At 37.7% G+C, this 26434-nt stretch overlaps 1 protein-coding gene across 3 annotated transcripts in view; it reads left to right on the top strand.

The window, feature by feature from the left end:
• The window catches only part of LOC134531099 (RNA-binding protein 42), a 143706-nt gene that overhangs the window by 20170 nt on the left and 97102 nt on the right, over positions 1 to 26434 (top strand). For all 3 annotated transcript variants that reach the window (XM_063366641.1, XM_063366643.1, XM_063366642.1), the window contains exons 4-6: positions 138 to 348; positions 14342 to 14501; positions 24701 to 24895. In XM_063366641.1, coding sequence (XP_063222711.1) covers positions 138 to 348; positions 14342 to 14501; positions 24701 to 24895 — 566 coding nt within the window. The remainder of the gene's footprint in view (positions 1 to 137; positions 349 to 14341; positions 14502 to 24700; positions 24896 to 26434) is intronic.

Raw genomic sequence — 26434 nt, forward strand, 5'->3', positions numbered from 1 at the left:
AATATTCAGGTAAATACAGTAATTAAATCTTATTGATATATGGATGTACAAAAGTCTTATGTTCCTCGACTGAAAAACATGAACCTGTCTGGTTTGTACCTTACATTCTTGGGTATTTTCCCGATATCATGTCGTAGTGCCACACCACTCATCTACAACCCCAAGAACCTGACGGGTCACATCATCATGCCAACAGAGCCGCCTGTTGAGGCACGAGTGCCCGAGTTGGACAAAAAGAGCGCTGAAGTTGCCAGCAGTGTTCCAGCCAGCGGCGTTGGTAACAAGAAGCAGGTCAGCCGAGAAAAGCCCACGGAATCGAACAGCCGAGCCCGCGAGCTCATCGAGAAGGTAAGCTCCTGCTATAGCCATGCAAAACTGAGCTAGTAGCAGAATGTGGATGGGCAGTGTCCTAGTGTTGATTTGGAAATGATAGATAAAACGAGAGAAATGTACACACAAAAAACAGTAAATAACACATTTCAGGAGAATAAGCATGAATGTATTGTGATGTCACTCTCCCGAATCCCTCTGAGGGTGTGGCAGCCGTAGGCTCAAGGGAGAAGGTTCTTCCGTGTTGACCCGTGTCCCGAGAGAGACGGAGTGATGGGTAAGTGGCTCACTTCTGGCGCTGCTCCACCACAGGGTAGCTGGGTGGTGGACGGACCAGCTAGCTGCTTCCCAAGAGGCTTCTCCAGTAGGGCTGGGCCAGGCGTGGGTGCAACAGGTGGGTGGTGGGTCATGCCACCGGGTACCGTTTGGCAGTACTGCTCTGTTATCTACTGGCAGGGTACTTTCCTTGGCAGTTTTCAGGGGCCTCACCCTGTGCATAATCCAGACTGTTTTTCCAGCCCACGAATTCAACTGAGTACTCACAGTCTCACCTGAACGTTTGAGGGTGGTAATTATGAGCATTGATCCCACAGTAGACTGTTTCCTGGTAAACAAATTTTGCAAGGTTCTCAAGTTACCACAAAACCCACTGCACTGGTATTATGGTAGGGAACAAGGCAAAGCATGAGGGATGAACCCATGACACAGAGTCTGAGTAACCCGTCCTGTCCTGCCCTTGTGTGGTAGGGTACCAACAAAGGGCCTTGGTGGGAATATAGACAGTTCATGGTGAGAGAAAGATAAATCCCTACCAAACAGATAATTATTAAATTTCGAGGCAGAGGATTCATTACAATATACTTCAACACACACCACCCTCCCAACAATTTTGTAAAACTATTTGGATCAATAACAGGGTGCATGTCTTATGGGATAGTTTGATACACCGACCAGTGTGTTTGCTGGTATGTTTTGTAATACTAATATTTACTTTTTTATGTATGGCGGGGGAGATAAGGTTACTTCCCACCATTTAGATTGTCTAACTGGTGTGTACAATTCTTTTATTATGTTTAACATTTTTATGCATTCACAATCAGGTACATGATTGGTAAGTTTACAAGAGAAAGTATTTGACATCGCAGTTACCATGTAATTGAACATGGCCACAAAAAATCAATAAGATTATCATAAGAGCCCAAGTACAAAAAATATAACAAGAATGTGATCTTTAAATAGAATTACAATAAATTAGACATCTAAACAAGGGGACCGTTCTAATAGCACCATACAAAATAAAGATGGCATACCTAAACATCATATGTATACCAATCCCTCACTTAGCATGACTAATGCATTCCTAAAAATGTTTGTGTTATCTGAAATCACGTATTCTGAAGCATTGGTCTCCATAAATAGCAAGGCTAATTTTGTAATTTACTTAATTTGTTCCAAAATGTTCAGGGAAATATTCTTTACGTAATATAAATGCGTAGAATAACACTGAACGACAAATATGTCACACCATTTATCTCTATAAGCCTATCATTAAATACTTTGTATGACAAATACGACACCATGTAACGGGAGATATTTATCGTCAGTTTGCTGGTTTGCTTTCCCGCCTGGGCGTGACCTTCAACTCACGTCGCATACAATTCCGCGAACTTTCTAAACCGTCCTTTACTGGCAGTGAAATCGATATTACTGTACGGATATATACTGTTGCGATCGGGTTTGTAAAGGATAGCCCAACTAAAGATTTTATTACCACATAGTTTTATTTATCACCACTATTTACGTCACTAACAAATAAACCTCTAAAATGCCTAATAATTAATTACACTTAAAAATGTTGCTTCCCCAGTCACTTGGTTCTTACACCCTGCACACCTCGCTGGGCCGCACCTATGGTGCAACTCTCGCCGCAGCACTCCTCTTGGACCTCCGTCGCGCTAATCCGCCGCCGCACTCCGCCGCCGCCGTTGCACTACCCTTCACCGAGGATCCACTCGACGCTTCGCTCGGAACTACTCCGCGCCTGCGACTCTATCGCCCGGAACTGAACTCTCCGCCCTGGAACCTTCGTCCAGGGACTTCGCCACTCTGCCGCACCCGCGGCACTATCGCCCCGGAAACTCCGTCGCGGGAAAACTCCCAGCTCCCAGCTGAACTGAACTGAACTCGGAGGCTGGCGTCCCGGGCTTATGTATCACAGGCGCCACTTCTGGAATTCACGAGCGCGGCTGGGGCCAATCGTGTCATTCCGCGCCGACCCGACGCAAGAAATCTCTAGACACGCGTCAGCAGCTGCCAGGTGGCTCGCGGAACTCCCCAGCTGTCAGGTGTCAAGTGTCAGGTTATCGGCGCCGCGCGGTAGTGGTGGGAAGGAGGGGGGGAAGCGACTATCCTTGTAATCTACAGGCTCACGCGGCACTTCTCATGTTGCGGTGGCCACGTGACATCTGTGGCTGTGTGGGGCTGCCAGCCAACTCTGCACCTGCACGTGTCGCAGCCTTGCTCACGTTCGTAACAATATATTTTAATTTTTCAAAAAAGAAAGTGCTTATTCGTTTATCACCCCTTGGTTCACATTAATCCTGTCAGGCCCTTGATTGTTTTTTTTTTTTCATTGCACCACTCATTTAACAACTTTTTCCATGTGAATCATCAGTCATTTCTGTTCTGGTATCTCATGTCAGACATATTCCCGCTAGTACAACCAACAGCATCAGATTATATAAATGTTTGATAGAGTTCATATTTCGTATGGTTGTACGCACAGTTGACTTGCTTAAAACTAAAGTGTGACCAACATAAGTGTGGCCTTCTTGACATTTTGCACACCGTAATACTTCTAGTTTGTTTGAAAATACTTAAACACAATGCATTATGCTCTCACTTGGAAGCCATGATTTCACTATAATTCCAACTGCAAGTGCTTGCGCTCATACTATTACCCACAGACGAATGGGCAGAGTTGCTTGTGTTTGTGTGAGTTCCCTGCCATTGGCTAGACCGAGTTCATCATGTCCCGGTCTGAGACCATGGTACGACACTGTATATGCACAGATGTAAAAGCATTTGGTCCTTTACACTCCATAGCCGCAACTTAACTTGCCATAGCTGATGTATGTACAACATGCGATAGCGTAGTTAGACCTGCACGTGCATCTTTTCCTCCCTCCCATAACTAACTGTATGCCACGGCAAATCTGTTGTTTACCGAATTGAAACAGGTTTCGTGGCGTCATGCCCATTCTTTTTTTTGCGTGAGGTAATTTCGTGCTAACTGAAATTTGCGGACATGTTATTCAAGACTGGGGAAATAAAATTAACATCACGCTAAATGTTTTCGCGTAATCTGAAAATGTGCTAAGTGAGGGATTGGTGTAGTCACAAAAAATTACATTACACCAAAAGAAGCGTGACATGGGTATACTTAAGGGCAGGGTACAGTGAGTACCAAAATAAATGTATCAAGCGCGAACTTAAGAGCACATATACACATTATGCCTTTCAATTTAATAAAATAATTATTACCTAAATATTCCACAAAATGATTACACGAATATAAAATCCCAAGGCTTTTATAATTTACAAAGACTTGATTAAACAGGCAAGAGTCACAGTCGAATGGCAACTTACACACACTTCATGCAAACGGCACAAATTAAGAGACTAAAATTTCTTACAGATAATGACCAGGCCAAGAAATCAGGGTGCAAGAAAATCTCACGGCTATAACCATACCTGTGAACGTGACCCGCCTCGACGGGGCAAGGGAGACTGACGGTGCTACAGAACAGAAAGTTATGCACTAAGAAAAAATTGTTATCCAAAACATAAATTTAAGTGGTAGCAGCCAAAAAAATAATTCAGAATGAATGGGAATTAAATCAATTAACGTTACATTACGAGATAGAGCCACCATCTGGCGCCAAATCAAATCATAAAAATTCAAATTTAAATGTCATTTCTCACCGGGCCTTCATGTCGTTCCACAAAAAGTCCCAATTACGTGAATATGCATTTAAGAATCAAATGATGTTCTACTCAAAGCCTCAAGTAAATGAAGTGAACCCAAGCAGAAGGTGGTAGGGCTCTCCAAGACTTAAATACAAGAGCCTAGAGTGCGCTGTGCATGCGCAGGAACCCTGGAGGGAGGTCAGAAATAGGATAGGGGAGGGGATGATGATGACAAGTAAGAGAGGAAAAAAATGGGGGGGGGGGGGGGGGAAAGGTGATGTCGTGGTGTTTTGAAGCAGAGGTGGTGAATTGATTTCAATGTGAAGTGAATACATATTAAATAAAATGTTTAAATACATATTTGCAAAGTACTAATATCCAATTGTGAGTATTTTTCTCAGCAAGGCTGTATTACACATATTTTTATAAAATACTTACATGAAGTAAAAAATTAATAATAATTATCATTTGTACTGATTATGAAACCAATTGAGCCGTATGTTTAACACCATTTAATATATCCATGCATAAAATAAATTTTGTGTTTTCATAAGAGCTCAGGTAAGTGCACCGGTACTTGTCACTGCTCCAATTGTCGTCACTAGCAACTTCAAATGTAAATAATAGAGAAGTAGCTCAATATATCGCCAACTTAAATATTGACAAAAATTTGGTCGACGTTCTAGCTGAAATTACCACAATAGTTTTCGGAACAAACACTATTTTCAATCAAAAAAAGTCAGTGCATCAAAAGTTCGTAGAGCAGTGAAGATAAATAGGGGAATTCCTATACTAAAACACTAAGGACGTAAGTGCACATTTTTACTTCTATTTCTGTAATTTTTCATGTTTATTCGTGATGTTTTGTGCTAAATGTGTTAGTTAAATGTTCTTGAAGAGGTGAAAGTGTTTATTTAAAAAAATTCGTTTTCTTTTTATGATTTAGTTAGGGTGACGAAAACTGGATCAATAAAAACCTTGTATTGCTAGTGTTCGTCATACCTGACGAGCACTGGTACATTTAATATTTTATTTAAAGTTGTGCTAAGTTACACCCTAGAGTTCTTAAATAATATTGGTTCTTTGTTGTTGATAGACAAAGTACATTATTATGATCAGATCCAGTAGTCGTCACCTATGACGACTTCCGATGCATGTGTATGACGACTTCTGGGTCGGAAATTACTTTACTTTATTGATTGCAGAAATCGTGTAGGCATTGTTGTTTACTTTAATTTAGGGGTCATTCGATATATATTTTGACATTAATAAGTAAATTAAACATTGTAATGTGTCTCGTTCTTTAATTACAGGGCAAAATGCCAAAACGTAAAATACTGTTGTATGAAGAGTCAGCCATGGAAGCTGCTCTTAAAGATGTAGCGAATGGTATGAGTATAAAACGAGCAGAGGAAAAAAATAGTGTGCCAAGAAACACGTTGTCCGATAAACACAAAGGCATATCGCCCTTGGGTAGGAAGATGGGCCCAGATTCATTTTTAAATTTTACTTCTGATACCCTTCTGATACCGCATAACATGCTATGTTATGTTGCAGCAACGAATCGAGTTGTATTGCGTACGCGTAAAGTATGACGTCGCGTAAATAATAATAAATAGAATATAAACAATTAATAATATTTGATAGTTAAACAGTTTTTGTTAACCAAGAAACAATTAAATCTCATTAGAGCGACTTTATTATATCTCTTTTAAGATAAGAACCAAAAAAAAAAAGTGAAAATACGTGATAGTGAAAAACAAAAACATACATATTTCTAATTTGTAAAAAAATACTTTGTTACGTTGTTTCTGTTCCAATCTCAAACTTTGTCTACACACATAATACCTTTAATAAACAGTAAAAAAACTTAGACGAGGAATTTCCAAATTATACTTTACTTAATAAACAAACATCGTTCTTTGTAACGTAAATTCATCGAATATGCGCGCGCATGCGTAAAATATACGAGAAATGCGAGTAGCAAAATGCAACCGTGTGTAACGTTTCATTACTCGTTACTAGACGGCGCACCTGTTACTCAGTAACGAATACATACGGTTTGCTACAGCTCTATATATTTTCATGTTAGTTGTGCTGTCCCTCTTTGTTCCGTGAGTGCTGTAAGTAAATTCAAAATTTAATGAGGATTATTCATTATATTACTAAACGATCTTTATGAATTGCCATTTTGATGTTTAAAATATAGTACCAAATAAAGTTTGAAGCCCAAATAGTACAATACTATCATTCTGGATCCATGAATTAAAACTAATGCAGCCGAAATCGCACATGACGACTACTGGCACAAACATGTAATGAACACTGGCAAACACGAAAATTTGCATGACGACTACTGGCTCGAAATCACACTTTTTTCAAAATTATAAATCTACAAAAATAATTTGTTTTTATCGAAGAGTGTTGGATAGCATTGTAGAGTAAAGTTTGAGGTTAAAAACAAACATGTAGGGGCAGTAATACACCTACAAGGTTATGTACACAATTTTTTTTTCTAAAACTCTTCTTAGCATGACGACTACTGGTACATTTACCTTAACCCACTTTATTTGTACAAAACATGTATAAATTACAAAACATTTATGTTTTCATACCATGACAAATCTATGATTGATAAAGATTTTGTCCTTTAAAAAAATAACAATACATACAATACAATACAATTGGGATGTACATACAATACAATACAATTTTTAATGTCACGTGAAAAAGTTACTAAAAATATTATAAAATCTTTTGTAAAATTTTAAATATTACAATTTGTAATGAACAAAATGTTACCCTATTATTTAAATGTCTACTAAAATATAATAAAACTAGCTGAAGTACCTGGTGTTGCCTGTAGAACATACACTATAAAACTGGATATTTTGAGTTTAAAGTCCCATTGATTGCACAATCTCGATGCATCAAGGCTATGCATCAGCAAAACCAAGATGTGACGGATGCACCAAACAATAGCGCATTACAAATTCAAGGCAATGCCATGTATTGATGAAGTTCTATACTAAACTGTTATTAGCACCTTTAATTCGCTAGCAGCCACGAGCTTCACTGAGTGGATGGGTTTCACTAAGGAGGATAGGAAGTTGCTAGACCTTACTATATGACCATGTGGCAGACATAGAGAAATTACACAAACTCACTGTGTGTGTATGTCTATGACCTGCCTCCAATGATTTTCTATTATAAAACTATCTTTATGCAAAAAAATCATGTCGATCTGTTTCTCCGTTGCTGTGTTAAAAAAGGACAAACAGACCAACTCACTGTGACATTTATAATATTAGTAAAGATACCAGAAAAAAAAAACATTTTTGTTGTTACACACAGCACCTTATTACGTTGACTGCATATATTGAAGCTATCTATCAGCATTCGAATATGTACATATATGTGTATATATAATTGATTTTCAAAATTTCTTTGCTGTTTTACAAATCAAAGACTTACTATGTGACATGGATCCTTAATTGGTGTTACTCTTGAATATTCAGAAACATAAAAAATGTTTTCCTTGAAGTTTGCATTAGGGAATATTTAACTGTCAAATGTTCCTTCAAAAAACTGTGATAATTGCTGGAAAATGTAAAAATAAATAACGTAAATAGGTTTCCTCATATTAATGTGTCTGATCATACCAACCTAAACAATGCCTTACTTTCAGTATGTTCATCAGCACTTGTGAAATTAAAAAAAACATAATTTCAAAATAGAAAATTTTAGCTAGAAACTAAGAAGCAGCAATTCTTAGGTTTCCAGTATTTTAAAGTTTCGTAATAAATGCTAAGCATTAAATCAGTCATAAAGCTTTGCATCACATTAAAATTTTCAAATATAACACATAGCAAATTTCCTGGGAAATTAAAATTGAATATTAAAAAAAACTTATATGTGATTCTCTTAGTTGAAGCTTCACACAGGACTAGCGAGCTGCTCCTACAAAACCCTTTAGACACATGCATGGATGTTTAGCCCATTTGTGAAAGTCCAAGTGATTTAGGCCGACTCTCGCACAGGCATATATTCGTGTGGTGGTGGTGATGTAGAGAGAATTTACAAGGGTTAATAAACTATTGGTCCCTTAAGGTACCAAAACTACTATGTTTTGAGTAGTTGGTAAAAGTCAGGACTAAGTCAATTTATCTTGGTACTTAATTATTTTTTGCAGGAAGTCAAAGTAAGGACCTGTAACAGAATATAAATATGTACAATTAGCATTAGTTCTAGTTAGTGGTCTAGAGGTTATTAGGCTTAGAAAGCCCTTGTGAGGCATATGTTAGTTACATATATTTTATTTCATTTAGTTTTGTATTTTTAATTTTTTTTTATAAATTTAACTTATTTTGAACTTTTTTTTACATATTATTTGCAAGCACTCTAATGTCTTTCCTATCAGGAATGCATGCATCTCGGCCTGTATACCCTCTTTTATTGCGTAATCGTCGCACTCGCGTCATCGTCACACCTATATGTTAGGCTGTCAAAATTGTGATAAAAAACTTCTCGCGTAAACTTCGCATGTTGTTTTTGGTCCTGCTGTTATATTCCGAGCTCTTTGTGTAGGTATCTTTTCCGTATAAAACGATGTATTTTAAAGTAGAAACCTAATATTTATTCGGACATTACCACTTACTTATTTAATTAACAGAAATACGAAGTTGTCTGATGTGTAAATTTTCTTTTGAAGACTTTTTCAACGTTTTTTCCTTTATATGACCGCCTGTGTTGCCGCGGTGTACCGCTTATAAACATGTAGCCAGCGCTAGTTGGCATCATTCATGTTTGGTTATGTTGCTTCCCGTATAGAGCGCGCGCACGTAGTCTAATATAGATATCTCGCTGATGCATGCAATGCGTGCTCTCTGTCAGGTTCCTAGTTAACTACATTTGATGGCCCGCACTTTTTCGTGGCAAGCGTGTACTACGACAGTTACGCGTTAGTTTACGTCACATATTCAAGTGACTTGCGTTCGCGTCACAGATTTTGTTTTTCTATTTAAAGTTGAAGAAAGATTTTTGTTTAATGAATTTTTAATATAAATTGTTTGGCGTGTTATTGTATACGCCACCTTTTTTAAATAAACGTACTTTCCATGAACGGGTTTTGCTTTTATGAATAACTTTACCTAACAAAAAAAAACATTACCGCATAATCGTTGCACCCCTACTTTTCAAACTTGATTTTAGAATAAAATGTGCGACGATTATGCGAGAAAACACGGTACTCGGTGAAAGCTGGGGCATGACTCCCTAGTGGCTTCTCTGCATATTACTGCCTTGACAGAGAGAGCGAGAATGACAGTGAACCTCAGAGCCAGTTCGGAGCTGTTCCGGACTGTCCAGAGAATTTTTCAATACAGTAAGCTCCAATACTTCGCTGACTTATTTTATTTATATGAATTGAATTTAGAATTCTGTAACAGTTGGGTATTTTTAATGGGTGTTTCATGATTGTTTGTAATTTCCTAAACAAGCGGCCATTTCCTCCGTCCCTTTACTGGAAGCATGTGTAAGCCTGAGGAGGGCACGACTTCCCTCGACCCATGGCTGGCTAATTTAACTTAGCAGTCGGTGGTGAGTAGGGTGTTGTTATGCGTGGAGGTTCCTAAACCATGGAACACTATCTCCTCTTCCTCTATCGGAAGCGGGCGCCATGCGTGCGGAAGGGGATGACACCATTTGGGCCATGGCTGGTTCGTGTACCTAGGTAGTGGGGCTTTGCTACCAGCTCCAGCCCTCCCTGGTGCTGCTCGGGCCACTGCCACCTCCTTCTGGTCAGTGTTCTCACATGTGATGCGTCCTTGATGTCAGGCCCAGTCTGTAAGAGCCTAGTGTCCTCTTCTTGTGACTTGGAGCCACTCTGGCCCGTCTGGTGACACACCAACACTGAGCTAGGGCATGCCTGGTATGCTGTGACATGTGGAATACTTTCAGTGATTATAGAGTCCCACATAAACTCTATTCATGACATTGAAGGTTACCAAAAACATTATAGCTCATGAACATTCCAGACATGTCGGATTGTTTAAATTTATTGTTTATTTTACTATGCTAAAGTATTATGTACATATTAAATGTAATAAAGATAGGTAGATAAAGAACAGTGTATATGTCTGTACCACAGTGATAAATAAGAATTAATTAATAACTGCAAAGCTACCTATGCTTGAGAGTGCTATTACAAAATAACTTCTTAGTGAAGCGAGTCTTTATAATGACCAGGATTTGAAGTTAAATAAATAATTATAGAAACAACTTTATATGTTATACATAGTATTTTTGCGGGTCTTTTATCTTGGAGTATTTTTTTATAAGCATTTTAATTATTCATTGAATTATCAACGTTATCAAACAATGAAAAGTTATTAGTGCTTAATTTTCAGTGCTTCTCTGATATATTAATAAAAAATTAAGTAGGTGCTTTTCTTAACACAGGAGCTCAGGAGTTGTGTTGGAAGCTGCACATTGAGAGGACTTCATCAGGACCGTAGTAAAAAAGAGTTAAAAAACTTGAAAATCGTGAACATTTTGAAACTTTTAAAAATCGCGAACCCACTACACAACAAAAATAATGAAGCCTATTAACATCAAATATAAAAAGCACAAAAACAGTTGCAAGGTTGTTATGTCACAAAAAAGGGGTGATATAAAAGTTAAGTAACTTGAAGTTCCACTTACCAATTATGTGGGTTGAAAACATGTCATTAGGACATGACGAGAATAAGTTGGAACATGTTAGTTTTCATGTTTAGAAACATGGTTTACTTTACACACTTGAAGATTTAAAAAAAAAAAAATATGCTTGAAAAATAATTACATAATTACTAGAAAGAAAAGCTGGGAAACTATCCCATCTTGGAATGACTACATCTTAATTCACGTCCGGCACTCACACATGTACAACAAGAGAACTCAGATGAGCACGGTGGTTGCATCTGGCATGAAAGATTCACTCTGTGGCATCACGGCGATAGCCGAGGGACGCGGGAAACCTTGTGTATCAGTGCGCAGGGAGCCGAAAGTAGTTTGAGAGGTTGAGTCAGGTCAAACATGGGAGTATTATGGCCGGAAGGGGAAAGATACACAACTTCACAAGAAGTAGTTTGCGGAAGGCTAAAATTGGGCAGGCCAGGATGCTGCTGAGTTGTGAAGAGGATTTTGGCACGGGGCACGGGGAAAGATTTTTGCGCGAGCAAAGCACGGTGCTGGAAGGTAAGTGGGGAGGGGGTGTTAGAATGACGTGATGTGCTTTTGCACTGGTTACAGGAAATGCTGTGAACAGCACTGAAAAAAAAAAAAAAGAACACTGCCGCTTGGCGACAGAATGCGGTAGATGCCGAGTCGAAAGGCTAGGGAAAACTATATAAACATCTTAAAATAAAAATTCCCTTAAATAATTCCAAAATAATTACTTAAATATCCAAAAAAATAACAATAAAAAAGTGCCATAAATTACCTAAAAGTGGCACAACGCTCACCCTCCTCTCAAGGCATGTGGCTTGTTGCCAGTATCCATGCGCTGACTCCGTCCTGTACGCACAAAGGACGTTACAGTGAGTTTATTGATGTTGGTGCCCTTTGATTGAGGTGTGGGCATGCAACAGTGTATACGTTATCCAAACCAGAGAAAATGTATTTTTACTTAGGTACGGGACCATTGAAATATTCACTGCCCCTTACTCACAAAATACCTCTGAATGGGTAGGAAGGAATTTGCCAGTTCTAAGGTTATTTCTGCTATTGGTTGGGAAGTCAATATTACAAGCTTAACTTAGTCAACTGTTCCAGCATCCGATAGCAGTGATGCTTTTTTCCAGGCACATATAATGTTTGTCTGCTGTTGTTGTGTGCTCAAGTTTCAAGGATCCATGAATCATAGGCTTCTCCTGCATGGTTCTACAATTTCCGATAATTTATTATCTTTGTAGGGGTTGTATATTGTCATCCTAATTTTTAACTAACTCATTTAATTTTAGTGCTATTACTTTATATCATCAACTGTTTATAAATAACCAATTTTCATCATGCTGCATTTTTCACATTATTTTTTAACTATACATTCAAAGACGTGCTAATAAATTAAGACTGCATGTAAAATTACACCCCAACTCTCAAAACTGTTTAGGGCCCTAACTTGATTATGTAAATGGTTTATTTAGAGTCTAAAATGGCTATTCCAAGTATGTCAGTTAGCTTGTCAAGGAAACGCACCTCAAAGCCTGTTAATTTAAACAAGATACCATCCTAACCATAAGTAATGATTTGAAATTTATTGAACTAAAAGCCTCTTCAATTCCAGGGCTATTAGAGACAATGAAAGATGATGAGATGCTAATGGAGCATTGACAAAATAAATGAGTAGGGGAAATGGGAGTAACCCAAAAAACAGATTGGCGTACTGCAATGTCTGCCACTATTGCGACAAATCAGAGTTTAATCCCGTTGTGATCTGAACACGAATCTATCATGGTTTCTTCTTAACCATAAGTAGAACTAACCCAAACAACATCTCAAGACATAGTGCCAACTTTGCAGCAACAGATTTCTGTAAAATGTAATGGATATTTAAATTTTTTAAGAAGTTTTTTTTTTTTAAATAGTGTTCTGCTTAACAGGTTCAAATATTCTTGTGCCAAACAAGTTCACATTTTACCCTTTTAAGTTGTTTCCCATTTAGGTAGTCCAAACTTTTGAAGTCCCGTGTTTTTTTATTGTCATGCACATGTTTTAATATAAACCTATCAATCATAGTATGTATTTCCCAACATGTGTAACTTTCATAAATCCCATGTTTGGTTAAGCAATATGGAATTGAAATTCTTATAACATTTCTGTTATAACATTCCTTTCTATTGGGCTGCTGTCATGTGGTGGATAAATCTTATTATCAGAAGAAATTATAATTCATTTGACAGTTAGTTTACTTTATCAAGTACCTTAAGTAAAATCTCATTATTATATTATATGAATGGCCTTCAATTTTGTATTTGATACTAAACTGACTTTATATTTAACTACTTATAAGTTTTTGTAATGTTAAATTGCTTACAGGATTTGAGGCAATGTTTTCATTTTTAAAGTAAAAGGTACCTAAACATTAACATTTTTTTCAAAGGAGTTTTCTGTTACTCTGAATTCATTTGACAATAGTTACCCTCCCCAGTGAAGTATGTTTTATTTCTGAAGAAATATGCATCTAAATTTCACTGGCATGTTGGAGTTACAATTGGTACACATTTAACTGAGCATTTTTTGAAGTCCTGCTTAAAATCTACTTTCAGTATCTCTCAACCAGGTGGGAAGTTCAGCATTGCTACTGGCCTAGTAACTGGTATGCTTTCTTCAATCACATGAAACTTTCAAATGGTTATATATGGACACATGTTATTTTTGTACTAAGTCTTATGCTTATGTTCAGTTTGTTTGTTTTTTATTTAATTGACTACCAACTTGACAGGGTTTAAACCTGGCTTTGTTTGCATGGAATTGTATGAAGTTACAAGCGATGTATTTCAAAGGTTGATCTCAGAAGTGTTGAGATAAGCCTGATTGGACACCTGGTGAAATGCTGCCAAGTACTACAGATGTTCAGTAATTATTACTGGTTTACAATCAGACGTTCAGTTAAGGAAATACGGAGTGTTATTTATTATATAAACACAGAGAGACACAAACACAATTGGTGTTTATCAGTATTTCTTACTAAACATATCACTAGCTAATGTAGTTCATGTAATAAGAAGGTAAAACCTTTTGTAAAGTACTTGAAATAAATATAATTCCTGAAAATTATTTTTGTTTTTTTCAAAAAAAAAATTGTTTTAAATTTATTTAATGAATATGGATCAGCTTGTGACTGTGTAGGAGTGAGTGTTAATTATTATGTAGAGTTCAGTATTTGGTGTAAACTGAATGTTTGGTTAAACATGTGCTCTATTGTATGCATGAATGTGATAGCTGATGAGTGTGCCTGGTGCCTGTGTGCTGGGCGTCACCTCGACGTGTGCTTGCTTGGTAGACGAAGACGACCTCCACGGTGACGGTGGGGCCGGTGGCGGTGGACGATGCCGCCAGCACCCCAGCCAGCGGCAAGAAGAAGGAGAAGAAGGGCAAGAAGATAATCCGCATGGCCGGCGGCCAGACCTGGGAGGACAACTCCCTGCAGGAGTGGGAGGAAGGTGGGTAGCTTCTCGCCACTGCCTAACCATACTTGTAAACAATCGGTATCTGCTTAGTACTAGCCATCAGTAATGATAACCTCACAATTATATGGAAAATATGAATAATGTTTGATTGGCAACAGTCGGCCTGATGATTCGCCTCCCACTGAGATCCGGGTAAGATTTCTGGAGGGGTCTGTGCCGCCAACTAGTATTTTTTGGCACAATTTTAAATTTGAATTTTTTTTTAACTTAAATAATGTTTCAATCATTCCTCTGCTGCATGAACTTAACTTGTTCCTCCTCTTTTACACTCCCATCCAACCTTTGTCAGACTCGTCTCCCCTAATTTTCCCAGCCTCTACTATTCAATGGCCCAGAATGACGATCCCATTATTCACGCCTTGGCACACGGACGTCTACTGTAATTCGTCCCCAATTCGTGAAGAGAACTGCTATGGCCTGCGAACTCTCAAGACCGGACAGTTCCTAGACCTCGCCTGACGCGAGCACTTCTTGGCATGATCGCGAATCATCTTCGCCAAAGTATAGTCACGTCTACGAGTCTTGTAGACCACCTTTCCCACTGGCATCACAGTTTTAACCCCTCCCCCCCTCCAGAATTTCGACCGGCCAGTAACCCCGACCAGTGTCGGCCTGTCCCCAAGGCCACGACTGTAGTACATGAAGTACATACTCATGCCACCTAGCGGTAGTTTTGCTAATCTTTTCCCCTGGGAGTTTGAACGCCTGCGGAGCGCCTGCCCTCTGGCGTCTCCCGCAGTAACCAATACTGTAGTTTCTCCCCAGGGCACCAGAGCGCTGGCTTAGTCCGTCCCATAAGCTACATGCTACTACCAGCTGCGCCGCCCGAATCGATCTCTACTCAGTTCAGCCACACCTCAATAGGTTGCGTTGACATCGGGCAATACCACCAAATTCGAGATATCGAAGTCTGCCTTCCTCGACAAGCACCTCGGTAATGTTCGGAACCTTTTGTTGGTGTTCCCTTCTTTCACACAGCAACAGAGCAATGGATCGACATGATTTTTTGCGTAGAGATAGTTTATGGGCCTGAGAGTGAAATAGGCTACTTTTTATCTCGAAAAAATGCACAGTTCCTGTGGGATGGATTTGGATCATTGTACCCGTGGTAACTAACTTTTGCATTGTTGTTACCTTCTGTGTCTCCAAGGCAACGGCCATTGCATCAGTTGCTCGTAGTTCAGGTTGGATGTTGATTAGTTAATATTTCTACTCAATTTGGACTTTTTTGTGTTTTATTACTGTGTTTGTTAAGTGTTTTAATGCATCGCAAATGTAAATAAAGTCTTTTGAGGGTGCCCTCCCAAGCACAAGCAAAAAGACTTGCTCGATCGCTAGAGTTTTTGTCAATAAAACACCAATCAAATAACAGAGGAATGGTGCTCTATTGGCAAAAACTCTATAATTTATTATTATTATTTTTTAGAAGCATGGGAGTGAAGCCGTTACTTTGTCTCTTATACAAAGTGATGCAACTCTTAAAGCAGAATTATTATGCTACAAGTTAAAAATTCGCTATTGTGTTGTAGATGCTCTCTTCATCTCCTGGCAATGCCTATTGCATTTTTTTTTCCTTTTTTTAAATTTTTTTTTTATTTGTGGCTTGGCAGCTTGGCAGTGGTGTACCTATGATGAGGGGCATGTGTAATGAGCTGTGTGTGTTCTCCCTGTAGACTGCCATAGTGAAGCACATGTATATTGTCACGTGCACCTAGCCGGTGCCACCGCCATTTCTGTCACGATCCACCTTCAGAGGGGGGGGGGGGGGGGGGGGCGAGAATCGTAGCTCTTTACATAGAAACAACTCGCTTGGCATCAACTAGTCTTAACTTCATAAAATACTTTACTGTACCTAGGATCATAGGTTCGTCATCCCGTACAGGATGTCTGGTGAGAGCTGAACTAAGGAGATTTTGCAAAATAACATAATACTTAATTAAAATTATTTTATTCTTAAAGTCAAATACTCAACATCATTTTAAAGAACATTTAAATAGCGGGATTACAATTTAAAACAATAATCTCTTTACTTCCTTAACGATTGAACGACCTTACAAGAGAGAGAATGAGAGAACTTCACTAAACACTTCCCTAGTCCTTCCGAATACCTCAAATCATAATTAATACTTAAAATTAAAACAAAGATAAGTCCATACTCACATTTTCCGAAAAGCCTTTCTTGATCGATTACTTTAAAAAAATAACGTAGGGGCCTCTCCTGCCCTTGAAATCCCGAACGAACATTACATTTTAAAAACTATGACGCGTGACCCCTGACGAGGGCCATAGCCTCCGCCCGAAAGCTTGACGACTACATTATGACCTAACTTAAATTAAACGACTCGTGGCCTCTGGCGTCGACCATAGCTTCCGCCCGAAAGCTTGAATTCCTACATCACGAACGAACTAACAACTCGTGACCACAGGTGAGACGCATAGCCTCCGCCTGAGTGAGCCCCGAGTCACCACTCACTTGCGCTTAAATTCGCGCGCCCTGCCGCGCCTACCATAACAAAAGCTCGTTATTGAAGTCAAATTTACTAAACAACTAACTAGAACATCTGGGAAGACTACCCCCCCTCTACCCCAATGTGCAGGCCACACCGCGCGGCTTGTTACGACAGCGCGCCCCAGTAACTGCGGCCCGTGGCTGCGCCAGCGCGCGGCCAAACAAACAAACAAAATTCTGCAAGCCCGCAGCGCGCCGCGCCGGCCCCGTGCCCCAATTACATGGTCACGCCACTTGCGCTGACGAGTGAACAGAGCAGCCAGCCCAGAGTCCCGTCAGTAAAGTCCCTAAATTTGATTTCAACAACCCTGCAAAATTTCAACCCGCGACATAACCCTCCCCTCACAGAGCTCGAGCCCCATCGAGCTACCTCAAAATTACAAATTGTCTTTTTCCATTAAACCATAACTATAAATTCCTCATTTCACAAAAATAATAATTTTCTTAGTTCCTTGCTGTCTGAACATACATCTAGATTCTGCATAAGATTTATTTTAAAACAACAAGTATTCATAAAATTAAATGTAAAACTTTTATCTGGTTTGTTCTCACAGGAACCTTCAGAGGCTCGAGTTCTCAATTCTAAAAAAATTGTTCTGTTAGTGAAGCTCTCTTTACAAATTAAATTACTGTTCTTAGTTTCTCAGTATTCCTTAAACAATGTGCAAATTCTTGATAATTATTATTATTTTTTTTTTTTCGGTTTCCGTTTATTACCATACTTCTTTCGTTCTTCAAAAAAAATTAAGTGTCCTTACAGTGTTTCAATTAATTAAACTCTTATCTCGTGAAGGTTGGTGCAACTCCTCGAAGTCAGTGTTGTCGAGAAGAGTAGCTCCCTGGGCTGGCCATCAGCAAACACCACTCAACTCCAACAGCTACTGGACTGGCTTCCAGGGCAGCTCACAACTTCTCCCCACATCTGCTTCGGAGTTGTGCCATCCTCATCACGAACAGATTACAATTCTGAAACATCATCAACAGGCATTACCATCACGCCTGACAAATACAAAACTAACTACTAAACTGCAATCGATGGGCAAGGATGCAAACACACAAAAAAATAAAATTAATTAATTCAACTGCTAACATAAAGTATCCCACCCTTAGCATAATCTAATCAGGCAAATAATTTGATAGGAAAAACTTAAGGAAGGGAAACATGACCTCCAATGATTTTCCCTAACTCTTGAGTCTTGATCTTCTCTATACAGCAAATAGTCCCCACGAAGTAACTGGGTTGAAGGTCAGTTCACATGGCCCACCCATAACCTCTTCTACTCTTCTTTTCTTCTGGGGGCAACCACAATGCCCACCAATCTCTCTCCATGGTGCCGAACCAGCTATCCCCTGAGAGTAAACAACGTAGTCAATAGAAGCGCAGAGGGGAAACACCAATCTCTGGCTTGTCGAGTCATAAAACTGCTTTATCTTCTTCTTCTTCTGAGTAAAAATATCTGACTAACCTTGCTTCTATTCTTCCAAACAGTAAAAGTTCATCAGGTATCTTCATGAAAGAAACATTCTAACTAATAATTCTTCATTTTTCTTCTTCTTTATTTCTGTTAGTTGTAATAGAAGGCCATGTTAGGGAGGTTATAGGGAAAAAGAGTGGCCAATTCCCACCCCATCACCCACCTAGATCATGACTAATTAACTTTTAAACTTTCTATTTCAAACAAATAAAAAAAAACATTTTTTTTTTTATTCAAACTTTTAAACTATAATTACTTTTACTTCATAACCTCAAAAGCTAATCAATAATTCTAAATGAAATTGTGATTTACTGCATCCTTGTTCCATCCGATCTGTTTGTTTATAACCTTTCTTGTAAAGTATAAAATTTTCAAACATTACTAATTCAAAAAAAAATTAAATTCTGGTGTCCTTTGAGTTACAATTAACTTTACTATTTCTTAGCTTGAAATAATTTAAGTTTTCAGAACTATTTCATTGTCTAATTCACAACACTTAAAAATCAACTCAAAACAACAAATCATCAAAATCAATAAGATCATCTGACCTACCTATCAGTACTGTGAACTTGAACTGTTCGTACACATTTATAATAAGCTATTGTATTTAAATTCCAACCTAAATAAGGTTTTAAAAAAACTACTAATCCCTCTGTAAATTAAGAAAATTAACTTTAAAAATTAAACTTAAGGTATTAGTTCTTTTTGACAGCTACCACAACTCACTAGTTCCATTACATTACTATAACCTAAAAAGTTCTGTAAATAATGTTTATAACAAAAAAAACTCCAGTTACTGTCTTCCATAAAAAAAAATAAAACTTTACATGACCTTATTAATCTCCACTTGTAAGTCCATGGCTGCCAGCTTTCTCTTCTCTTGAATCTTCAGTCTTGGCTCTTGTTTCAGTGATCTTGTATCTTGTCTCTCGAACTCTTGTCATCTTGTAAACTGGACTGCTGCTCAGCTCATCTTAAGGAATCTGTAACAGTTTCAAAAATACATGTTAATTTAAATTACATAATTCCTGTTCTTTGGTCCAAAAAAAAAAATTGTATTATTAGTACACATTACCCTGAAACAACATTATTATTCATTGTTTATTACTTAAAAAAAATGCTTTACCATAAAATCCTTTTTTGTTCTTTTCATTAGGCCTATTTATTTTCCTTCTTCTTAATTAAATTCTGCTTCAAATGTTAATCCTAACTTAAGACCTACCATCTATTTATTATTCATTACCTACATTATTTATGTTACCCTAAAATTCCCATAAGTTTCTAATACTTCCTATCAAAGACATTCTCTCTAAAAAAAAATTTACTTGTGACTCTTAACTTAACAAACTTAAAAAAAACTTTTACACTAGACTTAACTTATTATTCATTCTTAGTTACTAAATTTCTATATGTAAACTTTAGTACTTACAAACAAAAACTGCCTATTTCTCTCTACCTCTTAATCTCTTTCAATTATTACAATAATAATGTTACCTTGCATCTTTAAACTTTCTTCTTTTCAATTAAATTAGACATCTCATAACAATAAAAATTCTGCCTATACTCTTCTTATGGGTGTACAAACCAACAACAAAATTTCAAATTCTCAAGTTTCCTTATATTTAAATTATGCAATGCACATAACCTCTGTGGTGCCTGTACCCTTTTAGGCCTACCACCTTCTCCTCTCACAGCATGACAACTCTTATTCCTCGGGGTCTGTATTCACTGTTACAAATCAAATATCTCAAAAAAATTAAAAACAAATTTATTATTTTAAGAAAACAAAAATTTACATTGAATTTACTATGGAGCCTGGAAATCTTAATGTCTCACAGCAGCTAACATGACTAAATCCCATGGAACCCCAGGTTTACATAACCTGTGCCCAAAAATTTAAGCATACCAGGCTTTCTCTGCACTGGTTTTACAGCATCACACACTATTTAGGGCCCCTGATCTGCCATCAGTCCCAAGGAGTTTTCCCACAACCCCTCTCTACACAAGCGCCTACCGCATTCCTCTCAATTGGCTATCGGTTTTACGGCATTCTTTTGGGATCCGACCATCAAGTTAGGGCTAATCGAACACTAAACCTCCATACTTCCAAACTAATGTAAATCAATTAAATTTTCTCTGTAAATTCTAAAAATCAAAAAAAATTATTCCAACATGCCAAAGAAACTTCCAAAAAAAATTCATAATCTTATCTTCAAACCATTAAAATAAAAATAAATAGATTACTCTGTTTTCTCCTTAATAACTGTAAACTGTCAACAAATATCATGTCGTAAATTTTAACTATGCTTACTGACTCTTAATCATAAAATCTCATTTGTCCTAATTAATAAACAACCGATTTCCTTAAAATCTCACTGTATCTCTCACACTCAAACTTCACTGGCTGAATATCTCAATAAATTCAAAAACAATTATCTAAACTCTTAAAGAAACTCCTCCCCAATTATTCAAATTACTTCACCTTATTTTATTTCATTACTTAAAACACCTTACTCAAAAAAAATTAATTAATTATCTAGCTATCTTCCATTATTATTTATTTACCGAACAAAACTTTCTCCTAAATTAATTTAGTAAAATTCAATTTCACATTAGGCAAGTACACTAACTCTCTACAGCAATGTTTCTCATTTCCCTCCTTCCTAACTGAATCCAATCTTACTTAACCTCCAGGGAATTTACCTCACAAAATAACCAAAAATTTCACTGTAGTGCCTATCTGCTATAGGCCCACTACACAGGGGGCTCTAACCCCACCAACAAACTTCATTGAAATGGTACCCTATCCCATACAGGATAGCCACTTCGGTACTACCATGGGGAACTCCTGCCCCAAACTACTCACAACTCTCAGGATTCTCCTGACCCTTAATTCCGTAGTCAGCCCATCTCCTATGGTCTGCGCTACAATTCCCTTTCTTCCCAGGGACACAACGCCTCACCTTAGGGTCCCTCGCCCTAATGAAAACATTAATTTTGTCTCTCTGTTCTTTTGGAGTAAATTCCCTCTACACACAAAATCTAGCCTTCCCAGTTTTCTCAATGCTTATCGATTTTATAGTGTACCTCCTTAATAATGTTTACAAATCCCAAAAAAATATTTTTAAAACCGAGGTAGAATTTAACTAACAAAAACATAAACAACTTACAACGAAACACTTCTAGCCTATACATCATACACTTCTTAAATTAAATTACTTACATACTGAAAGTTCCTCTTCTCCTAAAACACACTTAAATTTAAATTTATTTAACCAATAGTCTATTTTCTTATCGCTAAGTTACCGTACAGCTGATCAAAACAAGGTCACGGCCTGTCCACGTCTCCGTATGAGCCCGTGACGTCACCGAATTCCATCAGGTGCGCCAACCCTCGCTTGCGGTTCCTCCGTTCTCCGCTAGGTCTCAGCACCTCCCCGTCACGTGTTCACTCTGCCACGTCCACTGACGTGTCGTTCTGAAACAACTCTCAACATTTTTCTAATTAAAACAAAACATCACTATAAATTCTATAACTCTCTTTTACATAAACTCTCGTTTTCTCTTTAATTCCTTTCTAACGTTTATCCTTCCCTCGACTGATTTAATTCGTACGTCTCGTCTCCTACGCGCACGAAAACAAAACAAACTTCTCTTGAAAATAATTCCTATTTACGACAAAAAACTTTATTTTAAATTATAATTCTCTTAACCTACAATCTTAAAATGAACTTCAATTAAATTAAACCACTTGCATTATCTCTAATAAGCATTTAACTTATAACGTATTCTCCTCACGTAATAATCCCCGATATAAATCTACAATAAATTCAACGACTTAAAACAACTTATCACTATAAACTTTATCCTTACAAGTATCCTCAAATAAACATCTGTTACGTCAAAAAAAAAATCTCAAAGACTTCCTCCACTATAGACTAAAATTCCGTAATCCTCTCCTCAAGTAAACTCTTAATAACCTGCTATCAGAAGCTGAAACTAACTTAATAATAAACATAAAAATCTACCTCTCTCTCTCCAGAAATAGAACCTATCCGGCGAACTCTACCATTTCTGTCACGTGCACCTAGCCGGTGCCACCGCCATTTCTGTCACGATCCACCTTCAGAGGGGGGGGGGGGGGGGGGGGCGAGAATCGTAGCTCTTTACATAGAAACAACTCGCTTGGCATCAACTAGTCTTAACTTCATAAAATACTTTACTGTACCTAGGATCATAGGTTCGTCATCCCGTACAGGATGTCTGGTGAGAGCTGAACTAAGGAGATTTTGCAAAATAACATAATACTTAATTAAAATTATTTTATTCTTAAAGTCAAATACTCAACATCATTTTAAAGAACATTTAAATAGCGGGATTACAATTTAAAACAATAATCTCTTTACTTCCTTAACGATTGAACGACCTTACAAGAGAGAGAATGAGAGAACTTCACTAAACACTTCCCTAGTCCTTCCGAATACCTCAAATCATAATTAATACTTAAAATTAAAACAAAGATAAGTCCATACTCACATTTTCCGAAAAGCCTTTCTTGATCGATTACTTTAAAAAAATAACGTAGGGGCCTCTCCTGCCCTTGAAATCCCGAACGAACATTACATTTTAAAAACTATGACGCGTGACCCCTGACGAGGGCCATAGCCTCCGCCCGAAAGCTTGACGACTACATTATGACCTAACTTAAATTAAACGACTCGTGGCCTCTGGCGTCGACCATAGCTTCCGCCCGAAAGCTTGAATTCCTACATCACGAACGAACTAACAACTCGTGACCACAGGTGAGACGCATAGCCTCCGCCTGAGTGAGCCCCGAGTCACCACTCACTTGCGCTTAAATTCGCGCGCCCTGCCGCGCCTACCATAACAAAAGCCCGTTATTGAAGTCAAATTTACTAAACAACTAACTAGAACATCTGGGAAGACTACCCCCCCTCTACCCCAATGTGCAGGCCACACCGCGCGGCTTGTTACGACAGCGCGCCCCAGTAACTGCGGCCCGTGGCTGCGCCAGCGCGCGGCCAAACAAACAAACAAAATTCTGCAAGCCCGCAGCGCGCCGCGCCGGCCCCGTGCCCCAATTACATGGTCACGCCACTTGCGCTGACGAGTGAACAGAGCAGCCAGCCCAGAGTCCCGTCAGTAAAGTCCCTAAATTTGATTTCAACAACCCTGCAAAATTTCAACCCGCGACAATATTATATAGGAAATACCACCCCTATCCTCTGTTCCCATTCCTCAAAGCAGAATTTTATTACTTCTTGACAAAATTTGTTATCCTTGATGTTCCAAATAAGAGGAAAATAACATTACATATCTCTACAGTTTTATGTGCTCTTGGTGAAATTTTCCACTTATCAAAATAAGAGGAAAATGATTGTCTACGAAAGGTTCTGGAGAAAAAAAAAACTATCCTTATTCCCTTAAGAGAAGTCTCTTCACTCTGCGCAAAGCCTGAAAACACCAGGTACTTCAGTTAGTGTAAAATGAAACTCCATTTTTAGTGTTCATTTAATGATTCTATCTTAATAAAGGTAACGGCTTAAGTAATGAAATAAGAAAGTAACTTAACTTGACATTATGTGTTTAAGTATTGTTGCTTTGATTTCCTAAAACATTTCTTAGGTTGTTCATAATTTTACTTGCTGTTTGGTAATCAGTATAAGTAACTAGATATTTGTAGCAGTATTTGCTAATTTATAATTTTGTATTGGTGCACCCCCACTCAAGCCTTGAATTAGCAAACACTCAACAACAATTGACTATGATCGAATTACGCTTACAAACCAGTACACCCAACTCCTTGAATGTGTAAATGGCTCCACAACTATAATTTTTGCTACTTTACTAGAAAAGGTAATATTTAGGGCTTTGTATTCTATTTATAAAATATAACTTTGTTAAAAAAATTAACATATTCTGAGTGCTCTGGTTCTTAAACATTTAGATACAAACATAGATTATTTATAATTAAGGAAAATTGAGCTGAAAGTTACCTAACATGCAGAGCTGGTGTTTTGGATCAAACCGTTATAAAATTTGGCCGTTAGTTTAGCTAGGTTGCACTTTGGTCCACATTTACTATAACGTAATGTGCTCATGTAATTATCAATGAAGTGATGGCGTTTGAGCACAGTAGTAGTGGTCTCGTGCTGTGTGGCCAACAGATGACTTCAGGATATTCTGCGGCGACCTGGGCAACGACGTGACGGACGAGATCCTGGTACGGGCGTTCAGCAAGTACTCGTCCTTCATGAAGGCGAAGGTGGTGCGGGACAAACGCACCAATAAGACCAAAGGCTTTGGATTCGTCAGCTTCAAGGACCCACAGGACTTCATCAAGGCCATGAAGGAGATGAATGGTGAGTTCTCCCCTCGCTTGTTACATGCCAAAGTAGGTAGTGTCAGAAATAGTTTTTAGGTGGGTTTTACTGTCTAGAATGGCTGTTTTTAAGTGTGGACATACAAGGACATCCAATTTATAAAGAACTATAAACAAACTAAATTACTTAAGTAATTATTACTTTTTTGGAAAATATTCTGAGAAGCATAAAATATCTTGGCTAAATATGTTTTCGTTCACAAGGCAAAATAAATATACATCCAATATATGTACACCATACTGATAGTCAGATTGCATCAGTGTTATTATGAATTATAAGTGCATTAAAAAATTTATTTTTGCACAGTTTAGCTTAACTTTTCAGTAACATAATGTTTGGTCACATGATCAACTGCAATTATACCTTCTCAAGTAAGATTTTGAGAATTTTTACCCCTTTCCAACCCTTTTGGATAAAGAATTTTATGTATCACATCTTCAGGTTTATCGGCTTGAGAGATATGCTCAGCATTTTTACTGTTAAAATTACCCTTTTCTTACTCTTTTAGAGATGGGCTAGAAACAGAAACAAACAGAGAGTTGCAAGTTGATAGCTGTAAAGAAATAAGAGATTATAAGCCTTCATAAAAAGTTTTCCTAAACTTTTACAATTTTTTAGTGTGGAATTTATATCACCAGCCTTAACAAATGTTAGTCCTGTGCAAAAATCAGTTTTTTTTAGTTCAAACGGAATATAAATGTAAATACCAGTTTATTCTCGAATACAATAATCTTTGAATTTTAATAGTAAGAATTAGAATTGCTTTAAAAACATTTTTTAACACAAATGTAAATAGAAATACATACTTAGACAAGTACCGGTATACTGAAGTTAAATGTTGGTTAGTTTAAGTCAGCTACAGTAATAATGCATAGCATTTTTGTTAAGATTTTAAAATTTTTATAACAAATGTTTTGTTATGCAAGTAACCTAAACATACCTTTCACTTCAGTTTTTATTCACCTTACTTCCCAGAACCAGCAACTTAATATATAGATACAGAAAATTTTCGCAAACTGCAATATACCACAAAATCCAATCTTTTTCATGATAAACGTGATTTTTTAAAATTATATATTCGTGAAATAGTGATTAAATGACTCATATTTTCATTCATGCAACGTTGGTTTCATCATAGATACATACAGCAAATAAGCTGCTACTGTGGCACATGGTGGAAGATTGATCGTAAGTATTGATTTATACGCCGTTGCAACTATCGCTTTCACTTCTTTTAATGGCCATCACAAAGCAGTGTCCATGTCATGTGTTATAGTTCATGGTTGTTGACATTTATTTATTTTTCCGCGTGTGATGAAACATATGCGAATAATAGTTGTTTTCATATTTGAAATCAAGAACCATTTAACTGAAAGACTGGAAAGTACCCACATACAATATCAGACTTCACTGCTATCTATGAATCTACAAATGAAGTAACGTGATTGAAAGTGTTAAACGGTAGAATGTATCGAAAAAATTGTCCGTCAAATCATTTTGAGCTCAACTGGATGCACT

The sequence above is a fragment of the Bacillus rossius genome, chromosome 3 (genome assembly GCF_032445375.1).
Source record: "Bacillus rossius redtenbacheri isolate Brsri chromosome 3, Brsri_v3, whole genome shotgun sequence".
Lineage (NCBI taxonomy): Eukaryota > Metazoa > Arthropoda > Insecta > Phasmatodea > Bacillidae > Bacillus > Bacillus rossius.